The sequence below is a fragment of the Salmo trutta genome, chromosome 13 (genome assembly GCF_901001165.1).
Source record: "Salmo trutta chromosome 13, fSalTru1.1, whole genome shotgun sequence".
NCBI lineage: Eukaryota > Metazoa > Chordata > Actinopteri > Salmoniformes > Salmonidae > Salmo > Salmo trutta.
The window spans coordinates 89160704-89181188 of NC_042969.1; the positions used below are offsets into that span (position 1 = coordinate 89160704).

Below are 20485 nucleotides of genomic sequence, written 5' to 3' on the forward strand. Positions count from 1 at the left end.
CTGAGATTAGGAGCACTCCCTTTAAGAAAGGAAACCTTTAAGCTCCTAATCTCAGCTCGTTACCTGTATAAAAGAGCCAGAAATCTTTCTGATTGAGAGGGGGTCAAATACCTATTTTCCTCATTGAAATGCAAATTAATTTAAAATATTTTAGACATGCATTTTTCTGGATTTTTTGTTGTTATTCTGTCCCTCACTGTTAAAATAAACCTAGCATTATAATTTTAGACTGATCATTTCTTTGTAATTGGGCAAACGTACAAAATCAGCAGGGGATCAATTACTTTTTTCCCTCACTGTATTTAGGTTTTTTTCTTCCTGGGTTTTTGTGGGTTGTTGTTTTCTGTTTTGTCTGTAGTACCTGACGGAACTGTTTGGTCGTTTTGTTGTTTTCTGTTTTAAGTGTATTCATTAATAAATCCTGTTGGGGCTAGGGGGCAGTATTTTCACGGCCGGATGAAAAACGTACCCAATTTGAACAGGTTACTACTCTGGCCCAGAAACTAGAATATGCATATTATTAGTAGATTTGGATAGAAAACACTCTGAAGTTTCTAAAACTGTTTGAATGGTGTCTGTGAGTATAACAGAACTCATATGGTATGCAAAAACCTGAGAAAAAGTCAAGCAGGAAGTTGAAAATCTGAGGTTGTAGTTTTTTCAAGTTATTGCATTGACTGTATACAGTGACTTAGGGTTCATTTTGCACTTCCTAAAGCTCCCACTAGATGTCAACAGTCTTTAGAACGGTGTTTGAAGAATCTATGGTGAATTTGATGGGAATTACAGCACAAGGAAGTAGGTGTCCCATTATAAGGCATGGACTCAGTCACGCGCAATGACTTGGGAGCGAGTTCATATTCACTGCTAAAGAGAACGTATAAGTCCGGTTGCAATTCTATTCAAGATATATGATAAAAACAACCTAAAGATTGATTCTATACATCGTTTGACATGTTTCTACAAACTTTTTTGACTTTTCGTCTGGACTAAGTAAGCATGCGCATTGTGGATTTTGATAGTGAACCTAATTCGCAAACAAAATTGATTATTTGGACATATATATGAATTTTATGCTTTCGCCGTAACGCCTTTTTGAAATCGGACTATGTGGTTGGATTTACGAGAAGTTTATCTTTAAAATGGTGTAAAATAGTTGATTGTTTGAGAAAATGGAGTTATGAGATTTTAGATGTTTTGAATTTGGCGCTCTGATTTTCCACTGGCTGTTGTCAAAATCAATCCCATTAACGGGATAAGAACGGGAAGGGGTCCCCTAGAGGTTAAAGGAAATATGAGCACTTCACACGCCGCGCCTTGGTCCCCTTTATACGACCCACGTTACAGAACTACCCACCATGATTGGATCAAATGGCGTGCCCGGGCAGAAATGGACACCTGGTCACATCAGGAGTGGATTGAGAGGAGGAACTGGACTTGGGGCCAGGTAATCGATAGATATCGGAGCCTACCTGGGAAGAACGAGAGGCTGCCCCCCCCAAAAAAATTGGGGGGCACACGGGTAGTTTGGCTGGGCCAGGACTGGGACCTGAGCCAATTCCCCGTGCTTTTTGTGGTAAGCATGTGCCTGCCTCTCGCACTCTCTCTCCAGTGCGCCTCCATAGCACAGTACGTCCTGTGCCTGCTCCTCGCACTCTCCCTCCAGCGTCCCTCCATCATCCAGTACGGCCGGTACCGGTCCTCAGTGCGTCTCCCCAGTCCGGTAAGACCGGTTTCTGCTCCACGTACAAAGCCTCCAGCGATAATCGATGGTCCGATGCCTGTAGAGATGATCCATAGCACTAAGCCTCTAGCGATGATCCATGGCCCGGAGCCTGTAGGGATATTCCATGGCACGAAGCCTGAAGAGGTAATCCATGGCCCGGAACCTGAAGAAATAATCCTTGGCAAAAAGCCTGGAGGGATTATAAATGGTCCGGAGCATGTAGGTGTAAACCATGGCACGAAGCCTGTAGGAATAGTCCATGGCCCGGCACCTGTAGAGATAATCCATGGTAAGAAGCCTCCAGTGATGATCCTTGGTGCGGAACCTGTAGAGATGATCCATGGCATGGAGCCAACAGCAACGGTCACTAGTCAAGAACCTATTATGACGCCTCCCAGTCCGGAGCCTCCAGCGACGCTTTTCCATCCGGAGCCTCCAGCGGCGCTCCCCAGTCCGGAGCCTCCAGCGACGCTCCCCAGTCCGGAGCCTCCAGCGACGCTCCCCAGTCCGGTGCCTCCAGCGACGCTCCCCAGTCCGGAGCCTCCAGCGACGCTTTTCAGTTCGGAGCCTCCAGCGGAGCCTCCAGCGACGCTCCCCAGTCCAGAGTCTTCCGCGGCGGCCTGCAGCCCAGAGTCTCCAGCGGCGACCTGAAGCCCAGAGTCTCAGCGGCCTGCAGCCCAGAGCCTCCAGCGGCGGCCTGCAGCCCAGAGCCTCCAGCACGGCCTGCAACCCAGAGCCTCCAGCGGCGGCCTGCAGCCCAGAGCCTCCAGCGGCGGCCTGCAGCCCAGAGCCTCTGTATTTGAGCCGCCATAGTCAAGTATCACCCTCCCTACCCTCCCTTTTGTTTTGTGGTTTCTTTGTTTTTGTTGCATTCGGGGTCTGCACCTTTGAGGGAGGGGGTACTGTCACGTCCAGACCCTAGTAAGATGTAATTTTCTATAGTAGAGTAGGTCAGGGCGTGACAGTACCTATGTTTTAGTTCTAGTTTTTCTATTTCTATGTTGGAGTTGAGCTCCAATTGGAGGCAGCTGATCCTCGTTGCCTCTGATTGGAGATCATATTTAAGTAGGGTTTTTTTCTTGCTGGGTTTTTGTGGGTAGTTGTTTTCCGTTTTGTCTGTAGTACCTGATGGAACTGTTTGGTCGTTTTGTTGTTTTCTGTTTTAAGTGTATTCATTAAAGGAAATATGAGCACTTTACACACCGCGCCTTGGTCCCCTTTATACGAACCGCGTTACATTGCTTTTTACATTTTTTACTAACGACATGCCACTGACTGAGTAGAGCCAGTGTGTCTATGTATGCGGATGACTCGACACTATACACGTGAGCTACTACAGTGCCTGAAATGACTGTAACACTTAACAAAGAGTTGCAGTTAGTTTCAGAGTTGTTGGCAAGGAATAAGTTAGCCCTAAATATTTTTAAAACTAAAAGCATTGTATTAGGAACAAAACACTTACTAAACCCTAAACCTCAACTAAATCTTGTAATAAATAATGTGGAATTTGAGCAAGTTGAGATGACTAAACTGCTTGGAGTAACCCTAGATTGTAAACTGTCATGGTCAAAACATATTGATGCAATATTAGCTAAGATGGGGAAAAGTATGTCTATAATAAAGCGATACTCTGCTTTCTTAACAACACTGTCAACAAGGCAGGTCCTACAGGCCCTAGTTTAGTCACACCTTGACTACTGTTCTGTCGTCTGGTCAAGTGCCACAAAAAAGCACTTAGGAAAATTGAAATTGGCTCAGAACAGGGCAGTACGGCTGGCCCTTGGATGTACACAGAGAGTTAATATTAATATTATGGATGTCAATCTCTCCTGGCTGAAAGTGGAGGAGAGATTGACTTCATCACTACTTTTATTTATGAGAGGTATTGACATGTTGAATGCACTGAGCTGTCTGTCTAAACTACTGGCACACAGCTCGGACACCCATACATACCCCACAAGACATGCCACCAGAGGTCTGTCTAAACTACTGGCACACAGCTCAGACACCCATGCATACCCCACAAGACATGCCACCAGAGGTCTTTTCAAAGTCCCCAAGTCCAGAACAGACTATGGGATGCACACAGTACTACATAGAGCCATGACTACATGGAACTCTTTTCAACATCAAGTAACTGATGCAAACAGTAAAATTAGATTTAAAAAACAGATAAAAAACACCTTATGGAACAGTGGGGACTGAGAAGCAACACAAACATTAGCACAGACACATGCACACACACACAAACACTATACATACACATGTATTTAGTACTGTAAATCTGTGAATGTTATGTAATGTTTTTTAAAATTGTATAAACTGCCTTAATTTTGCTGGACCCCAGGAAGAGTAGCTGCTGCTTTCCCAAAAGATAGAATTTGTAGATAACTGGCCCTCTTTCTGGGACTCACCCACAAACAGGACCAAGCCTGGCCTGCTGAGGAGTGACGGACTCCATCCTAGCTGGAGGGGTGCTCTCATCTTATCTACGAACATAGACAGGGCTCTAACTCCTCTAGCTCCAAAATGAAATAGGGTGCAGGCCAGGCAGCTGGCTGTTAGCCAGCCTGCCAGCTTAGTGGAGTCTGCCACTAGCACAGTCAGCGTAGTCAGCTCAGCTTTCCCCATTGAGACCGTGTCTGTGCCTCGATCTAGGTTGGGCAAAATTAAAAATGGCGGTGTTCGCTTTAGCAATCTCACTAGTATAAAGACCTCCTCCATTCCTGCCATTATTGAAAGAGATTGTGATACTTCACATCTCAAAATTGGGTTACTTAATGTTAGATCCCTCACTTCCAAGGCAGTTATAGTCAATGAACTAATCACTGATCATAATCTTGATGTGATTGGCCTGACTGAAACATGGCTTAAGACTGATGAATTGACTGAGTTAAATAAGGCCTCACCCCCTGGATACACTAGTGACCATACCCCCCGTGCATCCGGTAAAGTGTTGCTAACATCTACGATAGCAAATTTCAATTTACAAATAAAAACCAATGACGTTTCCGTCTTTTGAGCTTCTAGTCATGAAATCTATGCAGCCTACTCACTCACTTTTTACAGCTACTGTTTACAGGCCTCCTGGGCCATATGCAGTGTTCCTCACTGAGATCCCAGAATTCCTATCGGATCTTGTAGTCATAGCAGATAATATTCTAATTTTTGGTGACTTTAACATTCACATGGAAAAGTCCACAGACCCACTCCAAAAGGCTTTCGGAGCCATCATCGACTCAGTGGGTTTTGTCCAACATGTCTCTGGACCTACTCACTGCCACAGTCATACTCTGGACCTAGTTTTGTCCCATGGAATAAATGTTGTGGATCTTAATGTTTTTCCTCATAATCCTGGATTATTGGACCACCATTTTATTGCGTTTACAATTGCAACAAATAATCTGCTCAGACCCCAACCAAGGAGCATTAAAAGTCGTGCTATAAATTCTCAGACAACCCAAAGATTCCTTGATGCCCTTCCAGACTCCCGTGTGCCTACCCAAGGACGTCAGAGGACAAAAATCCGTTAACCACCTAACCGAGGAACTGAATTTAACCTTGCGCAATACCCTAGATGCAGTTGCACCCCTAAAAATTAAAAACATCTGTCATAAGAAACAAGCTCCCTGGTATACAGAAAATACACGAGCTCTGAAGCAAGCTTCCAGAAAATTGGAACGGAAATGGCGCCACACCAAACTGGAAGTCTTCCGACTAGCTTCAATAACTAACTAAAAAGCAGCATTCGCAAATGGAGGATGGCTTTCACTTCAGCAGTAATACATTTATGAACTTCTTTGAGGAAAAGATCATGATCATTAGAAAGCAAATTACGTATATAGCCCTTCGTATATCAGCTGAAATCTCAAAGTGCTGTACAGAAACCCAGCCTAAAACCCCAAACAGCAAGCAATGCATGTGAAAGAAGCACGGTGGCTAGGAAAAACTCCCTAGGAAAAACTCCCTAGAAAGGCCAAAAACCTAGGAAGAAACCTAGAGAGGAACCAGGCTATGAGGGGTGGCCAGTCCTCTTCTGGCTGTGCTGGGTGGATATTATAACAGAACATGGTCAAGATGTTAAAATGTTCATAAATGACCAGCATGGTCAAATAATAATAATCATAGTAGTTGTCGAGGGTGCAACAAGCACGTCCAGTGAACAGGTCAGGGTTCCGTAGCCGCAGGCAGAACAATTGAAACTGGAGCAGCGGCATGGCCAGGTGGACTGGGGACAGCAAGGAGTCATCATGCCAGGTTGTCCCGAGGCATGGTCCTAGGGCTCAGGTCCTCCGAGAGAAAGAAAGAAAGAGAGAAAGAGAGAATTAGAGAGAGCATATTTAAATTGACACAGGACACCGGATAAGACAAGAGAATACTCCAGATGTAACAGACTGACCCTAGCCCCCCGACACATAAACTACTGCAGCATAAATACTGGAGGCTGAGACAGGAGGGATCAGAAGACACTGTGGCCCCATCCGATGATACCCCCGGACAGGGCCAAACAGGCAGGATATAACCCCTCCCACTTTGCCAAAGCACAGCCCCCACCCCACTAGAGGGATGTCTACAACCACCAACTTACCGTCCGAAGACAAGGCCGAGTATAGCCCACAAAGATCTCCGCCATGGCACAACCCAAGGGGGGAACTGCATATGAACTGCATATGTGTTGCTTTCCACTTTCTGGAGGACCGAGTTTTTAAATCAGTGGAAAGGGAGTATGATAGCTAAGGAGATGGAGAAAACACTGGTCTCCAGATTGCATCTTCAAATTACGGGCAACCATGGCATCTGTGACAGAGTGAGAAGCGTCCATCCATGTATACGGGTAAAATAGTCTAGCTAGCTACATTTTCAGATTTTACACATATATCATTTTGTCAGAAAGTCATTTTCATTTCAAGTTAGTGTATTGTTAGCTAGCTAGCTAAAGTTTGCTGGCTAATTCGCTAGCTAATGTTACGTGTATGATCTATGTAGTAATATTATCCATATCTCAGAGCCATTTGCCTTTATTTATTTATTTATTTCACCTTTATTTAACCAGGTAGGCAAGTTGAGAACAAGTTCTCATTTACAATTGCGACCTGGCGGCCTTGCAGGTTATAGCCTGACGTTAGCTAGCTAACATTGAACATGGTTGGTTAGCTACCTGCAGATTCATGCAGGGTAGTAACATCATGAGTTGGAATTATGGTTCATTGTTTAGCTAGTTAGATGTCTAAACAAAAGACTCCACTATGCAAGTGTCCATTTCATGTTGTCACTGAGACAGCTGTTGATAGACGTAGCTGGTAAATTCGCTTTGGCTACCTACTCCAATTTCAGTGCACTCTCATCTGAGTGAGCCAGAGCGTAGAATAACTGACTAATTCACGAACGCTCAACACCCGTTGAATACGGCCGGTGTCAGTAAATGTTGTCAAAAAAGCGCAATTAAACTGTTGACTGCAGCACAATTCCAGTAACCAGCGCTCTGGATAACATGAAAACAGCCTAATCAGCTTTGCTAGGGTCAGTAAAATGGTCAGAGTGAGCTGATCCCTCATTTGTGTCTGGAAGTAGCTAGCAAGCTAGCCAACGTTAGCTTTGTTGCTTGACTGCTGTTGTTAAGACAGAACGCTCGGATCAACCCTTAAAGAGATGGGTGGGGCTAAAGCTTAAAAGGGTGTGAACGATGCTGAATGGGTGTAGATAAAGAAAAGCTCCAGTAGGTGTACCAAAACATTCAAAAGCCATTTTCTCAAAACTGGCGTTACAAGTTTATCAACTTTCAAAGTATAATTACTTTCCCATTTTTCCTCAACTGTCGTGTACGATATACAATTTTCTAGCTCTGAAGCTCTAGTTTAACCCAATGTACAAAATACAATTTCAAATGTTTCTACATAAGACCGAATCGAGCCGGGTTGGTCACAATTGTAAAGGATGAATTGCATAAATAAAATTGCATATTTACATTTTTAGTTTATTATGTTAATAGTTTTTGCTTAGTAGCCAGAGCAATGTTGCCGCGTGAGTGGTCATGTGCTGAATATAATAGACAGCACAGATATTTTAGGAAAAAATGAAATTATTTCCAGTTATTTGACAAAGGTGCATGTCATATAAACTGCAGAATCTGCTCTTTCTGATACTATATAGAAATCACAAAGTTTTACCTGCATGTGACTCTGAACGAGGATTTGATAAGGTGACGATCCTTTTCCTGCATTTGTCAATTACAAGACGCTCACATGACTTTGTGTACAACTTGACAACTGACGTTGTTACTAATCAGATTACTGTAAATGTAACATTGTCTACAGGCTAACTCTTCATTATGTGTGAAATCAGTTTTGGTGTGGTTTAGGTGTAGTTTAGGTGTAGTTTCAATGGGCTGACTGTACATGCTGATGGTCATCATTTGTTTCCAGCTCATCAGGATGGATAGAGTCAAGGATATGTTTTTGCATTATTCTAAAGGCAAACTGCAACACGTAGCGTGTTTTAGTGTATCCCTATCAATAAATGTGATTAGTAATAGAGTTACAGTAATTAAAACAGTCCTGTAACAGCTTCTTTTAACAAAGTAAAAATGTAAAAGAGAATGGTATCAACCCACAAGTCGTGCAGTCAAATGATTTGCTGCTGATAAATAGGCATAACACAAACTCATCATTAGACTATTGTCTTTCTAAATTAAATCAACCTCTTCACCCTCTTTATCATTCACTTAGGCCTAATTTTACTTCAATTGTGAAGTAAAGTGCACAATTATCACCCATTTATCATTCATTCAGTGAGGAGAGAGAGAATCATGAGCGCTTGGCTGGGTACCAACGTCCTACAGCACATTGTATTAGAGCCTGGCTGGGTACCAACATCCTACAGAACATTGTCTTGGAGCCTGGCTGGGTACCAACGTCCTACAGCACATTGTCTTGGAGCCTGGCTGGGTACCAACGTCCTACAGCACATTGTCTTGGAGCCTGGCTGGGTACCAACGTCCTACAGCACATTGTCTTGGAGCCTGGCTGGGCACCAACATCCTACAGGACATTGTCTTGGAGCCTGGCTGGGTACCAACATCCTACAGGACATTGTCTTGGAGCCTGGCTGGGTACCAACATCCTACAGGACATTGTCTTAGAGTCTGGCTGGGTTACCAACGTCCTGCAGAACATTGTCTTGGAGCCTGGCTGGGTACCAACGTCCCACAGCACATTGTCTTGGAGCCTGGCTGGGTACCAACATCCTACAGCACATTGTCTTGGTGGGTTGAGTTAAGAATAGGTTTGAAAAAACAGTTAAAAAAGCTCTAAATACTTGTTTGTGATTTCAATATTCTGACAAATGAGCAGTGTAAAATACATTCATTTAGGAAATGTCAGGGAAGGAGCTGATTTAAAAAAAAAATTCAAAATCAAATGTAAGTGGCTTATGGTGGTTCTAGTGTTGAAGAGGTTAATGGCTGTGATAGGAGAGAACTGAGGATGGATCAATAACATTGCAGTTACTCCACAATACTAACCTAAATGACAGAGTGAAAAGAAGGAAGCCTGTACAGAACACAAATATTCCAAAACATGCATCCTATTCGCAATAAGGCGGCAAAAAAAAAAATTGACATTCATGTCCTGAATGCAAAGCGTTATGTTTGGGGCAAATCCAACACATCGCTGAGTACCACACTTCATCATTTCAAGCATAGTGGTGGCTGTATCATGTTATGAGTATGCTTGTCATCGGCAAGGACTAGGGAGTTTTTAGGATCAAAATAAAAGGAATTGCACAGGCAAATCCCTAGAGGAAATCCTGGTTCAGTCTGCTTTCCAACAGACACTGGGAAACAAATTCACCTTTCAGCAGAACAATAACCTAAAACACAAAGCCAAATATACGGTGGAGTTACCAAGACGACATGGAGTGTTCCTTAGTGGCCTAATAACAGATTGACTCAAATCGGCTTGGAAAAATCTACGGCGAGACTTGAAAATGGCTGTCTAGCAATGATCAATAAACAACTTGACAGAGCTTGAAGAATTTTAAAAAGAGCAATGTGCAAATATTATACAATCCAGGTGTGCAAAGCTGTTAAAGACTTACCCAGAAAGACTCACAGCTGTAATCACTGCCAAAGGTGATTCTAACATGTATTGCCTCTGGGGTGTGACTACTTATGTAAATAAGATATTTCTGTATTTCATTTTCCATTTATTTGCTAAAATGTATAAAAACATGTTTTCACTTTGTCATCATGCGGTGTTGTGTGTAGATGGTTAATTTTTTTAAATATTTAATACATGTATTATTCAGGCTGTAAGACAACAAAATGTGGAATAAGTGAATACTTTCTTAAGGCACCGTAGGTCTAAACTGTAACATACATGAGTAGAGCATTATGGGAGATTTTCACTCTTAGTTCTCACATCTACTATGAATTAGGACCAGGAGGTGTTACTATGAAATGTTTCCTGATAAGGTAAAACTACTGGCCCCACAGACTCCGATTGGACCAGTGTTTACGTCAGAGCCACAGCCTATTGCTGTGTGTGTCTCGGCCTCCAGTATTTATGCTGCAGTAGTTTATGTGCCGGGGGGCTAGGGTCAGTCTGTTACATCTGGAGTATTCTCTTGTCTTATCCGGTGTCCTGTGTGAATTTAAATATGCTCTCTCTAATTCTCTCTTTCTCTCTTTCTTTCTTTCTCTCGGAGGACCTGAGCCCTAGGACCATGCCTCGGGACTACCTGGCATGATGACTCCTTGCTGTCCCCAGTCCACCTGGCCATGCTGCTGCTCCAGTTTCAACTGTTCTGCCTGCGGCTACGGAACCCTGACCTGTTCACCGGACGTGCTTGTTGCACCCTCGACAACTACAATGATTATTATTATTTGACCATGCTGGTCATTTATGAACATTTTAACATCTTGACCATGTTCTGTTATAATATCCACCCGGCACAGCCAGAAGAGGACTGGCCACCCCTCATAGCCTGGTTCCTCTCTAGGTTTCTTCCTAGGTTTTTGGCCTTTCTAGGGAGTTTTTCCTAGGGAGTTTTTCCTAGCCACCGTGCTTCTTTCACATGCATTGCTTGCTGTTTGGGGTTTTAGGCTGGGTTTCTGTACAGCACTTTGAGATTTCAGCTGATATACGAAGGGCTATATAAATAAATTTGATTTGATTTGATTTGTGTCGATGTGGGCTGGTTAAAAGTTAAATCAATCAATTCTGTGCATTCAGTGGTATTACATTGATCTCTGCTTCATGTTTAAATGCGCATTGAGTTGACGCTTTGATGTTTGGCTTAAATGGAAAAAGTGAAACATGAAGAAAACATGTGACGAGTAAAACAAAACAAATGGATTCTCTGAGAAACTCTAACTGGTCTGTGTGGTGCCATCTCAAAACCAACTGGTCTGTCTGGTGCCATCTCAAAACCAACTGGTCTGTCTGGTGCCATCTCAAAACCAACTGGTCTGTGTGGTGCCAGTTGGTGCCATCTCAACAATATAACTGGTCTGTTTGGTGCCATCTCAACACTCCAACTGGTCTGTCTGTTGCCATCTCAACACTCCAACTGGTCTGCCTGGTGCCATCTCAACACTCCAACTGGTCTGTCTGGTGCCATCTCAACACTAACTGGTCTGTCTGGTGCCAGTTGGTGCCATCTCAACACTCCAACTGGTCTGTCTGGTGCCATCTCAACAATATAACTGGTCTATGTGGTGCCATCTCAACAATATAACTGGTCTGTATGGTGCCATCTCAACACTCCAACTGGTCTGTGTGGTGCCATCTCAACACTAACTGGTCTGTCTGGTGCCATCTCAACACTAACTGGTCTGTGTGGTGCCATCTCAACACTAACTGGTCTGTGTGGTGCCATCTCAACACTAACTGGTCTGTCTGGTGCCATCTCAAAACTAACTGGTCTGTGTGGTGCCATCTCAACACTCTAACTGGTCTGTGTGGTGCCATCTCAACACTAACTGGTCTGTGTGGTGCCATCTCAACACTAACTGGTCTGTCTGGTGCCATCTCAACACTAACTGGTCTGTGTGGTGCCATCTCAACACTAACTGGTCTGTCTGGTGCCATCTCAACACTCTAACTGGTCTGTCTGGTGCCATCTCAACACTCTAACTGGTCTGTGTGGTGCCATCTCAACACTCTCACTGGTCTGTCTGGTGCCATCTCAACACTAACTGGTCTGTGTGGTGCCATCTCAACACTAACTGGTCTGTGTGGTGCCATCTCAACACTAACTGGTCTGTCAGTGGTCTAGGAATATAACAATGATCTAGGCGAAAGTTCAATCAGTCTGATTGTGGAAAATTTGAAATGTCACCTTGGTCACTACTTAGTGCACTACTGAGGGAATAGGGTGCCATTGGGCCCTGATATATGCAGTGCACTATATAGGGAATAGCGTGCCATTGGGCCCTGAAAAATGAAGTGCACTACTGAGGGAATAGGGTGCCATTGGGCCCTGATAAATGCAGTGCACTATATAGGGAATAGGGTGCCAATGGGCCTTAATATTTGTAGTGCACTATATAGGGAATAATGTGCCATTGGACCCTGAAAATGTAGTGCACTATATAGGGAATAGGGTGCCAATGGGCCCTAATATTTGTAGTGCACTATATAGGGAATTTTTTGCCATTTGGGACTCAGAGAGAACAGAAACAGGCATGGTCTGACTGACACCCAGGATCCATCACTCAGAGAGAACAGAAACAGGCCTGGTCTGATTGACACCCAGGATCCATCACTCAGAGAGAACAGAAACAGGCCTGGTCTGACTGACACCCAGGATCCATCACTCAGAGAGAACAGAAACAGGCCTGGTCTGATTGACACCCAGGATCCATCACTCAGAGAGAACAGAAACAGGCCTGGTCTGACTGACACCCAGGATCCATCACTCAGAGAGAACAGAAACAGGCCTGGTCTGATTGACACCCAGGATCCATCACTCAGAGAGAACAGAAACAGGCCTGGTCTGACTGACACCCAGGATCCATCACTCAGAGAGAACAGTGACATAGACCATTAGAGTTTACCTCAGCTGGAGCTCAAAGGATAAACGCATCCTTATCTTTTTGAATAAACCAGAGAATGGGGAGGATTTTCCTGCTTTTCTCTCCACATTAGGAGTGAAAATACCTCACTGCTCCTCTAATAACCTGAATACTCCCCAACCAACCCCCCCACAACCACCAGCAGACCAGATTAGAGATGGAACCCGATGCGTTATTCATCTCACTTCACACTCAGTCATTCCCGTCGTCTCTCGCACTCCATCACCACCACAGCAATTAGGCTACTCCATTATGAATTTTCAGTGGGAAGCATGGGAGGCAGGGGAAGCAGGGAGAGCAGGTGATGCAAGGGAAGCATGGGGAGCAGGGTAAGCAGATGAAGCATGTGATGCAAGGGAAGCAGGGGAAGCAGAGAAAGCAGGGGAAGCAGAGGAAGCAGGGGAAGCAGGGGAAGCAGGGGAAGCAGAGAAAGTAGGGGAAGCAGAGATAGCAGGGAAGCAGGGGAAGCAGAGAAAGCAGGGGAAGCAGAGAATGCAGGGGAAGCAGAGAAAGCAGGGGAAGCAGAGAATGCAGGGGAAGCAGAGAAAGCAGGGGAAGCAGGGAAAGCAGGGGAAGGAGAGAAAGCAGTGGAAGCAGAGAAAGCAGTGGAAGCAGAGAAAGCAGGGGAAGCAGAGATAGCAGGGGAAGCAGAGAAAGCAGGGGAAGCAGGAAAGGAAGAGAAAGCAGGGGAAGCAGAGAGAGCAGGGGAAGCAGGGGAGGCAGAGAAAGCAGGGGAAGCAGAGGAAGCAGGGGGGGCAGGGGAAGCAGAGAGAGCAGGGGAAGCAGGGAAACAGAGGTGACGTTCTAACCGAATTGTCCATTCCCCTGCTGTTTCTTAGTCTCCTTCTGTAGCATTAAATAAACAACATGTCAGGAAGAAGAAGAGCCTGTATCTTACAGTATATTTGCATCCCAAATGGCACCCTATTCCCTATTATAGTGCTCTACTGACCAGGGCCTATATAGTGCACTCTGTAGGGAATGGGATGCCATTTGGGACACATCCCTCTGTATTTTTGCCCGAGCCTTAATTGCTGTGGTTTGTTCACAGCTGGAGAGAGTGGAGTTGGAGGCGCTAGAGAAACATTAGACAACTGCTTTCAGAGAGAGAGAGAGAGACCACCCCGGACAGCACTTCAGATCATTATGGGGAAGGTCTTTCACAGCTGGAGAGAGAGGAGTAGGAGGCGCTAGATGAACGTTACAAAACTGCTTTCAGAGAGAGAGAGAGAGAGCGAGAGAGAGAGTGTGTGTGAGAGAGAGTGTGTGAGAGAGAGAGTGTGTGAGAGAGAGAGAGTGTGTGTGAGAGAGAGAGAGAGAGAGAGAGAGTGTGTGAGAGTGTGTGAGAGTGTGTGTGAGAGAGAGAGAGAGAGAGAGAGAGTGTGAGAGTGTGTGTGAGAGAGAGAGAGAGAGAGAGAGAGAGAGAGAGAGCAAGGGAGAGAGAGACAGAGAGTGAGAAAGAGACCAACCCAGGCCAGATCATTATGGTGAAGGTATATGCCAACAGCCTCCCCAAGCGTACTGTTAAAACGTCTACTGAGGGGTAACACATCTCCTTTCTGCTTCTCCCCTAGTGACTCTGTGATACAAATAAATACATTATAACACAGGGGCCTCCATTCCTCTTCCCTCTGCAGAATATACACTGAGTGCACAAAACATTAGGAGCACTCCCTTTTCCCCCTCAGAACAGCCTCAATTCGTCTGGGCATGGACTCTACAAGGTTTCGATAGCGTTCCATAGGGATGCTGGTCCATGTTGACTTCAATGCTTTCCACAGTTGTGTCAAGTTGGCTGGATGTCCTTTTGGGTGGTGGAACATTCTTGATCCACACGGGTAACTGTGTGTTGCAGTTCTCGACACAAACCGGTGCGCCTGGCACCTACTGCCCTACCCCCTGTTCACCTACTGCCCTACCCCCTAATCACCTACTACCCTACCCCCTGTTCACCTACTACCCTACCCCCTGTTCACCTACTACCCTACCCCCTGTTCACCTACTACCCTACCCCCTGTTCACCTACTACCCTACCCCCTGTTCACCTACTACCCTACCCCCTGTTCACCTACTACCCTACCCCCTGTTCACCTACTACCCTACCCCCTGTTCACCTACATTTACATTTAAGTCATTTAGCAGACGCTCTTATCCAGAGCGACTTACAAATTGGACTACTACCCTACCCCCTGTTCATCTACTACCCTACCCCCTGTTCACCTACTACCCTACCCCCTGTTCACCTACTACCCTACCCCCTGTTTACCTACTACCCTACCCCCAGTTCAAATGCTCTTAAATCTTTTGTCTTGTACGTTCACCCTCTGAATGGCACACATACACAATCCACGTCTCAATTGTCGTAAAGCTTAAAAATCCTTCTTTAACCCGTCTCCTCCGTTTCATCTACACTGATTGAAGTGGATTTTACAAGTGACATCAATGAGGTATTCACCTGGTCAGTCTCTGTCATGGAAAGAGCAGCCATCTTGGTATGTGATAATGATATGCCTTGGTGCTAAATCAGAACGGCTGTGGTAGCCGTCTGAAGCGCTCTGTAAAAACACTATACATGTGTTATTCATCATGTCTCAGAATAGTAGACCGTAAGCCTGACACTGTCAGTGCGCCTGGTCTAAAGTAGTGCACTAGGAAGGAAATAGGATGCGATTTGGAACACTGGAAACTATATGTGTAGTTTGTTAGGATAGATATGCTGAAGATGACTCAAACAAACGGAGTTGGAATATTTGTTATGAAACCAATATACTGCAAATCATGTAAAGTCAGCCACGGCATAATAAAACAGGTCACACACATTGTCATTCTACGCTAGTCTAGATGAATTTGACACTCAAGATATCAAACTGTCACAAATGTGACAAGTTCGGAATGGTTAGGAAACAGCGCTGGTACGAAACATCTATTTTAAACATCATTGGTATGAAATTGCAGTGACATTTATGACGTGCTGTGTGCAATGTGAAGTGTACGGACCGGTTCAATCTACTCTTCCGTTTAAAACCCATTGGACATTATATATCAGTCTTCCAGTTCACTTTCAAACACGAATGAGTGACGCTGCAGTACAACTTCCGTCCGAGGTTGGCCATTACTCTTGATGGCTTCCATTTTTTCACTGACCCTGACTGACAACCTTAATATAGAAGGTAAAACTATTCTGATAAAGTGTCTCTAACCCCACTCCTCCACTTTCTACCATATCCAATGGAAATGTCCATTCGTAGTGTGTGTGTGTGTGTGTGTGATAGTCAAACTCATTTGATATCTCTCTCTCTCTCTTACCCTTCTTATTCTATTCCGTATTGCTATTTTGAATCTAGTCCCATCTGGGTGCCCAATGATCTGTTTACTTCGTCTGTCGTTGTTAGGTAGGAATGAGACTGACCTGTACCACAGGTGGGAGGAGCACGTCATTGACTCATGCTGACATCTCTCCATGCCACGTACCCCTGGGCTCATTTTAGCATGCGTATCAGAGCCTATCATTCCTTGTATCGTCACGATCATCCTTCCTCCTCAACAAAACGCGCAGGCAACAGAACGATGGTTCGTTGTTATCGCAGATTGACAGTCGAAATCAAAGTCAATCTGGACATTCGTGGATGTAGTCTCATCTGGTTGCTTTTTAGCATGCACCACGACCACATATCGTTCCTCTTCATGTACCACCACCACATATCGATCCTCTTCATGTACCACCACGACCACATATCGTTCCTCTTCATGTACCACGACCACATACCGTTCCTCTTCATGTACCACCACCACATATCGATCCTCTTCATGTACCACCACATATCGATCCTCTTCATGTACCACCACATATCGTTCCTCTTCATGTACCACCACCACATATCGTTCCTCTTCATGTACCACCACATATCGTTCCTCTTCATGTACCACCACCACATATCGTTCCTCTTCATGTACCACCACATATCGTGCCTCTTCATGTACCACCACATATCGTTCCTCTTCATGTACCACCACCACATATTGTTCCTCTTCATGTACCACCACATATCGTTCCTCTTCATGTACCACCACCACATATCGTTCCTCTTCATGTACCACCACCACATATTGTTCCTCTTCATGTACCACCACCATATATCTTTCCTCTTCATGTACCACCACCACATATTGTTCCTCTTCATGTACCACCACATATCGTTCCTCTTCATGTACCACCACCACATATCGTTCCTCTTCATGTACCACCACATACCGTTCCTCTTCATGTACCACCACCATATATCTTTCCTCTTCATGTACCACCACCACATATTGTTCCTCTTCATGTACCACCACATACCGTTCCTCTTCATGTACCACCACCACATATCGTTCCTCTTCATGTACCACCACATATCGTTCCTCTTCATGTACCACCACCATATATCTTTCCTCTTCATGTACCACCACCACATATCGTGCCTCTTCATGTACCACGACCACATATCGTCCCTCTTCATGTACCACCACGACCACATATCGTTCCTCTTCATGTAGCACGACCACATATCGTTCCTCTTCATGTACCACCACCACATATCGTTCCTCATCATGTACCACGACCACATATCGTGCCTCTTCATGTACCACGACCACATATCGTTCCTCTTCATGTACCACCACGACCACATATCGTTCCTCTTCATGTACCACCACATACCGTTCCTCTTCATGTACCACCACCATATATCTTTCCTCTTCATGTACCACCACCACATATTGTTCCTCTTCATGTACCACCACATACCGTTCCTCTTCATGTACCACCACCACATATCGTTCCTCTTCATGTACCACCACATATCGTTCCTCTTCATGTACCACCACCATATATCTTTCCTCTTCATGTACCACCACCACATATCGTGCCTCTTCATGTACCACGACCACATATCGTCCCTCTTCATGTACCACCACGACCACATATCGTTCCTCTTCATGTAGCACGACCACATATCGTTCCTCTTCATGTACCACCACCACATATCGTTCCTCTTCATGTACCACGACCACATATCGTGCCTCTTCATGTACCACGACCACATATCGTTCCTCTTCATGTACCACCACGACCACATATCGTTCCTCTTCATGTACCACCACATATCGTCCCTCTTCATGTACCACGACCACATATTGTTCCACTTCATGTACCACCACCACATATCGTTCCTCTTCATGTACCACCACGACCAAATATCGTTCCTCTTCATGTACCACCACCACATATCGTTCCTCTTCATGTACCACCACCACCATATATCTTTCCTCTTCATGTACCACCACGACCACATATCTTTCCTCTTCATGTACCACCACGACCACATATCTTTCCTCTTCATGTACCACCACGACCACATATCGTTCCTCTTCATGTACCACGACCACATATCGTTCCTCTTCATGTACCACGACCACATATCGTTCCTCTTCATGTACCACGACCACAAATCGTTCCTCTTCATGTACCACCACATAGTTTCTCTTCATGTACCACGACCACATATCTTTCCTCTTCATGTACCACCACATATCGTCCCTCTTCATGTACCACCACCACATATCGTTCCTCTTCATGTACCACGACCACATATCGTTCCTCTTCATGTACCACCACATAGTTTCTCTTCATGTACCACGACCACATATCTTTCCTCTTCATGTACCACCACATATCGTTCCTCTTCATGTACCACCACCACATATCGTTCCTCTTCATGTACCACGACATATTGTTCCTCTTCATGTACCACCACATAGTTTCTATTCATGTACCACGACCACATATTGTTCCTCTTCATGTACCACCACATATCGTCCCTCTTCATGTACCACCACCACATATTGTTCCTCTTCATGTACCACCACGACCACATATCGTTCCTCTTCATGTACCACGACCACATATCGTTCCTCTTCATGTACCACGACCACATATCGTTCCTCTTCATGTACCACGACCACATATCGTTCCTCTTCATGTACCACCACATAGTTTCTCTTCATGTACCACGACCACATATCTTTCCTCTTCATGTACCACCACATATCGTCCCTCTTCATGTACCACCACCACATCCCGTTCCTCTTCATGTACCACCACATATCGTTTCTCTTCATGTACCACCACATCCCGTTCCTCTTCATGTACCACCACATCCCGTTCCTCTTCATGTACCACCACATATCATAGTCTGCTTCTGGCTCTGGGTCTCTGCTCATCTTGCTGAAGACCGGAATAGTCTTCTCTAGCGGTTATTTCCAAAGCAATTCATCTGAACTGTGTGCTTATGTGTGTATGTGCCAATGTTTACCATATCACACAAACAACTTCAACATAAAACACAGTTGAAAAAAAAAAAAAACGAGCTCTTCTTCCTGACTGATTTACAGGATGTCAAAATGTCAACGTAATTTACATCGAGTGGTTTGCTGAAGAGCAGAGGGGGTTTGCTGCAGCCCTGTATTGGCAGAAGAAAAATGACTCTGTGCAGGGGTCTAATTTGCTTTCCAATGAGCTGGGAGCCTAATAACCTATAAATGAGACCAGGAAAAGGGACATGCTCTTCACAACCAACTCCAATTTCATCTGTGGCTTGACAGAATTTAAATTGGATACAAAAAAAGATATATATAATAATATAAAAAATAAACAGTGTTCTAAAGCAAAAATAATAATAATATAGAAATAAACAGTTTTCTAAAGCAAAATATATAATAATATAGAAATAAATAGTATTCTGAAGTACTCCTTTCCCATCCTCAGTACCTTTGTTGGTTCAGTCATGTGAGGACTGGGGACAATCTCATTTGACGTTGCTGGAACACTGTTTTTTGGCAAAACTTTTTCACCCCGCCCCCCCCCCTCCCCTCCCCACGGCCGTGTCTGTGGTGGAGTAGAGCATAATACAAATGTGATGCGATCGACTGTAACTCAACAGAGATGGTACGAGGGACACCATTTTGAATTGCCACTTTCATCATCAACTCCAGACAGTGAAGGTTTTTTTCAATAAAAAAAAGTCTGCCTGTTAAAAAATGACGTGGCACACACATGGCACACTTTTTCCTCCTACATAGTTCCAGAGCCCTGGTCAATAGTAGTACACTATGTGGGGAATAGGCTGCTATTTGGGACACAGTACCACATCTCTATACATCTCTATTTAATCCATGCTGCTCAGTTTGACATTGATCTCTCCATCTCACCTACAAAACTATCTGAACAGATGTGATAAGTCATTATTTTAATTCATAGATCGGTTCAGACTTGGCACTGGAAGCGGCAGGTACAGTATAAAGGTGTAGAGACGGTGGGTAAACTTTGTGAGGGTAGATAAAATAACACTTTCGAGGATGGCAGGTTTGTATAAACTAAGGTGAAGCTAAAACCCTATTTAATTGAATAATACAAAGGCCTGTTTTGCCTGCATAAACAGATTTACACTTGTTTTTAGACAGTAAGTGAAAACAAACACAAACACAAAAACAAATGGTCTTCTACCATCTGTGACGAAGTGGCCTAATCCTTAGCCCATCAGGCTGAGAGAGAGGGACAGGGGGAAAGAGAGACATCGGGAGGGGAAGAGAGACATGGGGAGGGGAAGAGAGACATGGGGAGGGGAAGAGAGAGACGGGGAGGGGAT

The 20485-nt window shown here is 44.6% G+C and overlaps 2 protein-coding genes across 2 annotated transcripts; both read left to right on the top strand.

Moving 5' to 3' along the window:
* Positions 1–16454: 16454 nt before the first annotated feature.
* Positions 16455–17336, top strand: LOC115206881 (histidine-rich glycoprotein-like). Its single transcript, XM_029774056.1, has one exon. It carries the CDS (start codon positions 16455–16457, stop codon positions 17334–17336), a length of 882 nt encoding a protein of 293 aa, XP_029629916.1.
* A 471-nt stretch (positions 17337–17807) lies between these two features.
* On the top strand, positions 17808–19032 carry LOC115206882 (histidine-rich glycoprotein-like). Its single transcript, XM_029774057.1, has 2 exons — positions 17808–18329; positions 18835–19032. Exons 1-2 carry the CDS (start codon positions 17808–17810, stop codon positions 19030–19032), a joined length of 720 nt encoding a protein of 239 aa, XP_029629917.1.
* Positions 19033–20485: the final 1453 nt, after the last annotated feature.

What these genes read in the sequence shown, in the direction of transcription:
- LOC115206881 (XM_029774056.1), top strand. Translation starts at nt 16,455, where the DNA reads ATGCACCACGACCACATATCGTTCCTCTTCATGTACCACCACCACATA.
- LOC115206882 (XM_029774057.1), top strand. Translation starts at nt 17,808, where the DNA reads ATGTACCACCACCACATATCGTTCCTCTTCATGTACCACGACCACATA. An exon ending in ACCACATAGTTTCTCTTCAT is followed by an intron (nt 18,330 to 18,834) that starts GTACCACGACCA and finishes ACCACCACATAG; the next exon opens with TTTCTCTTCATGTACCACGA.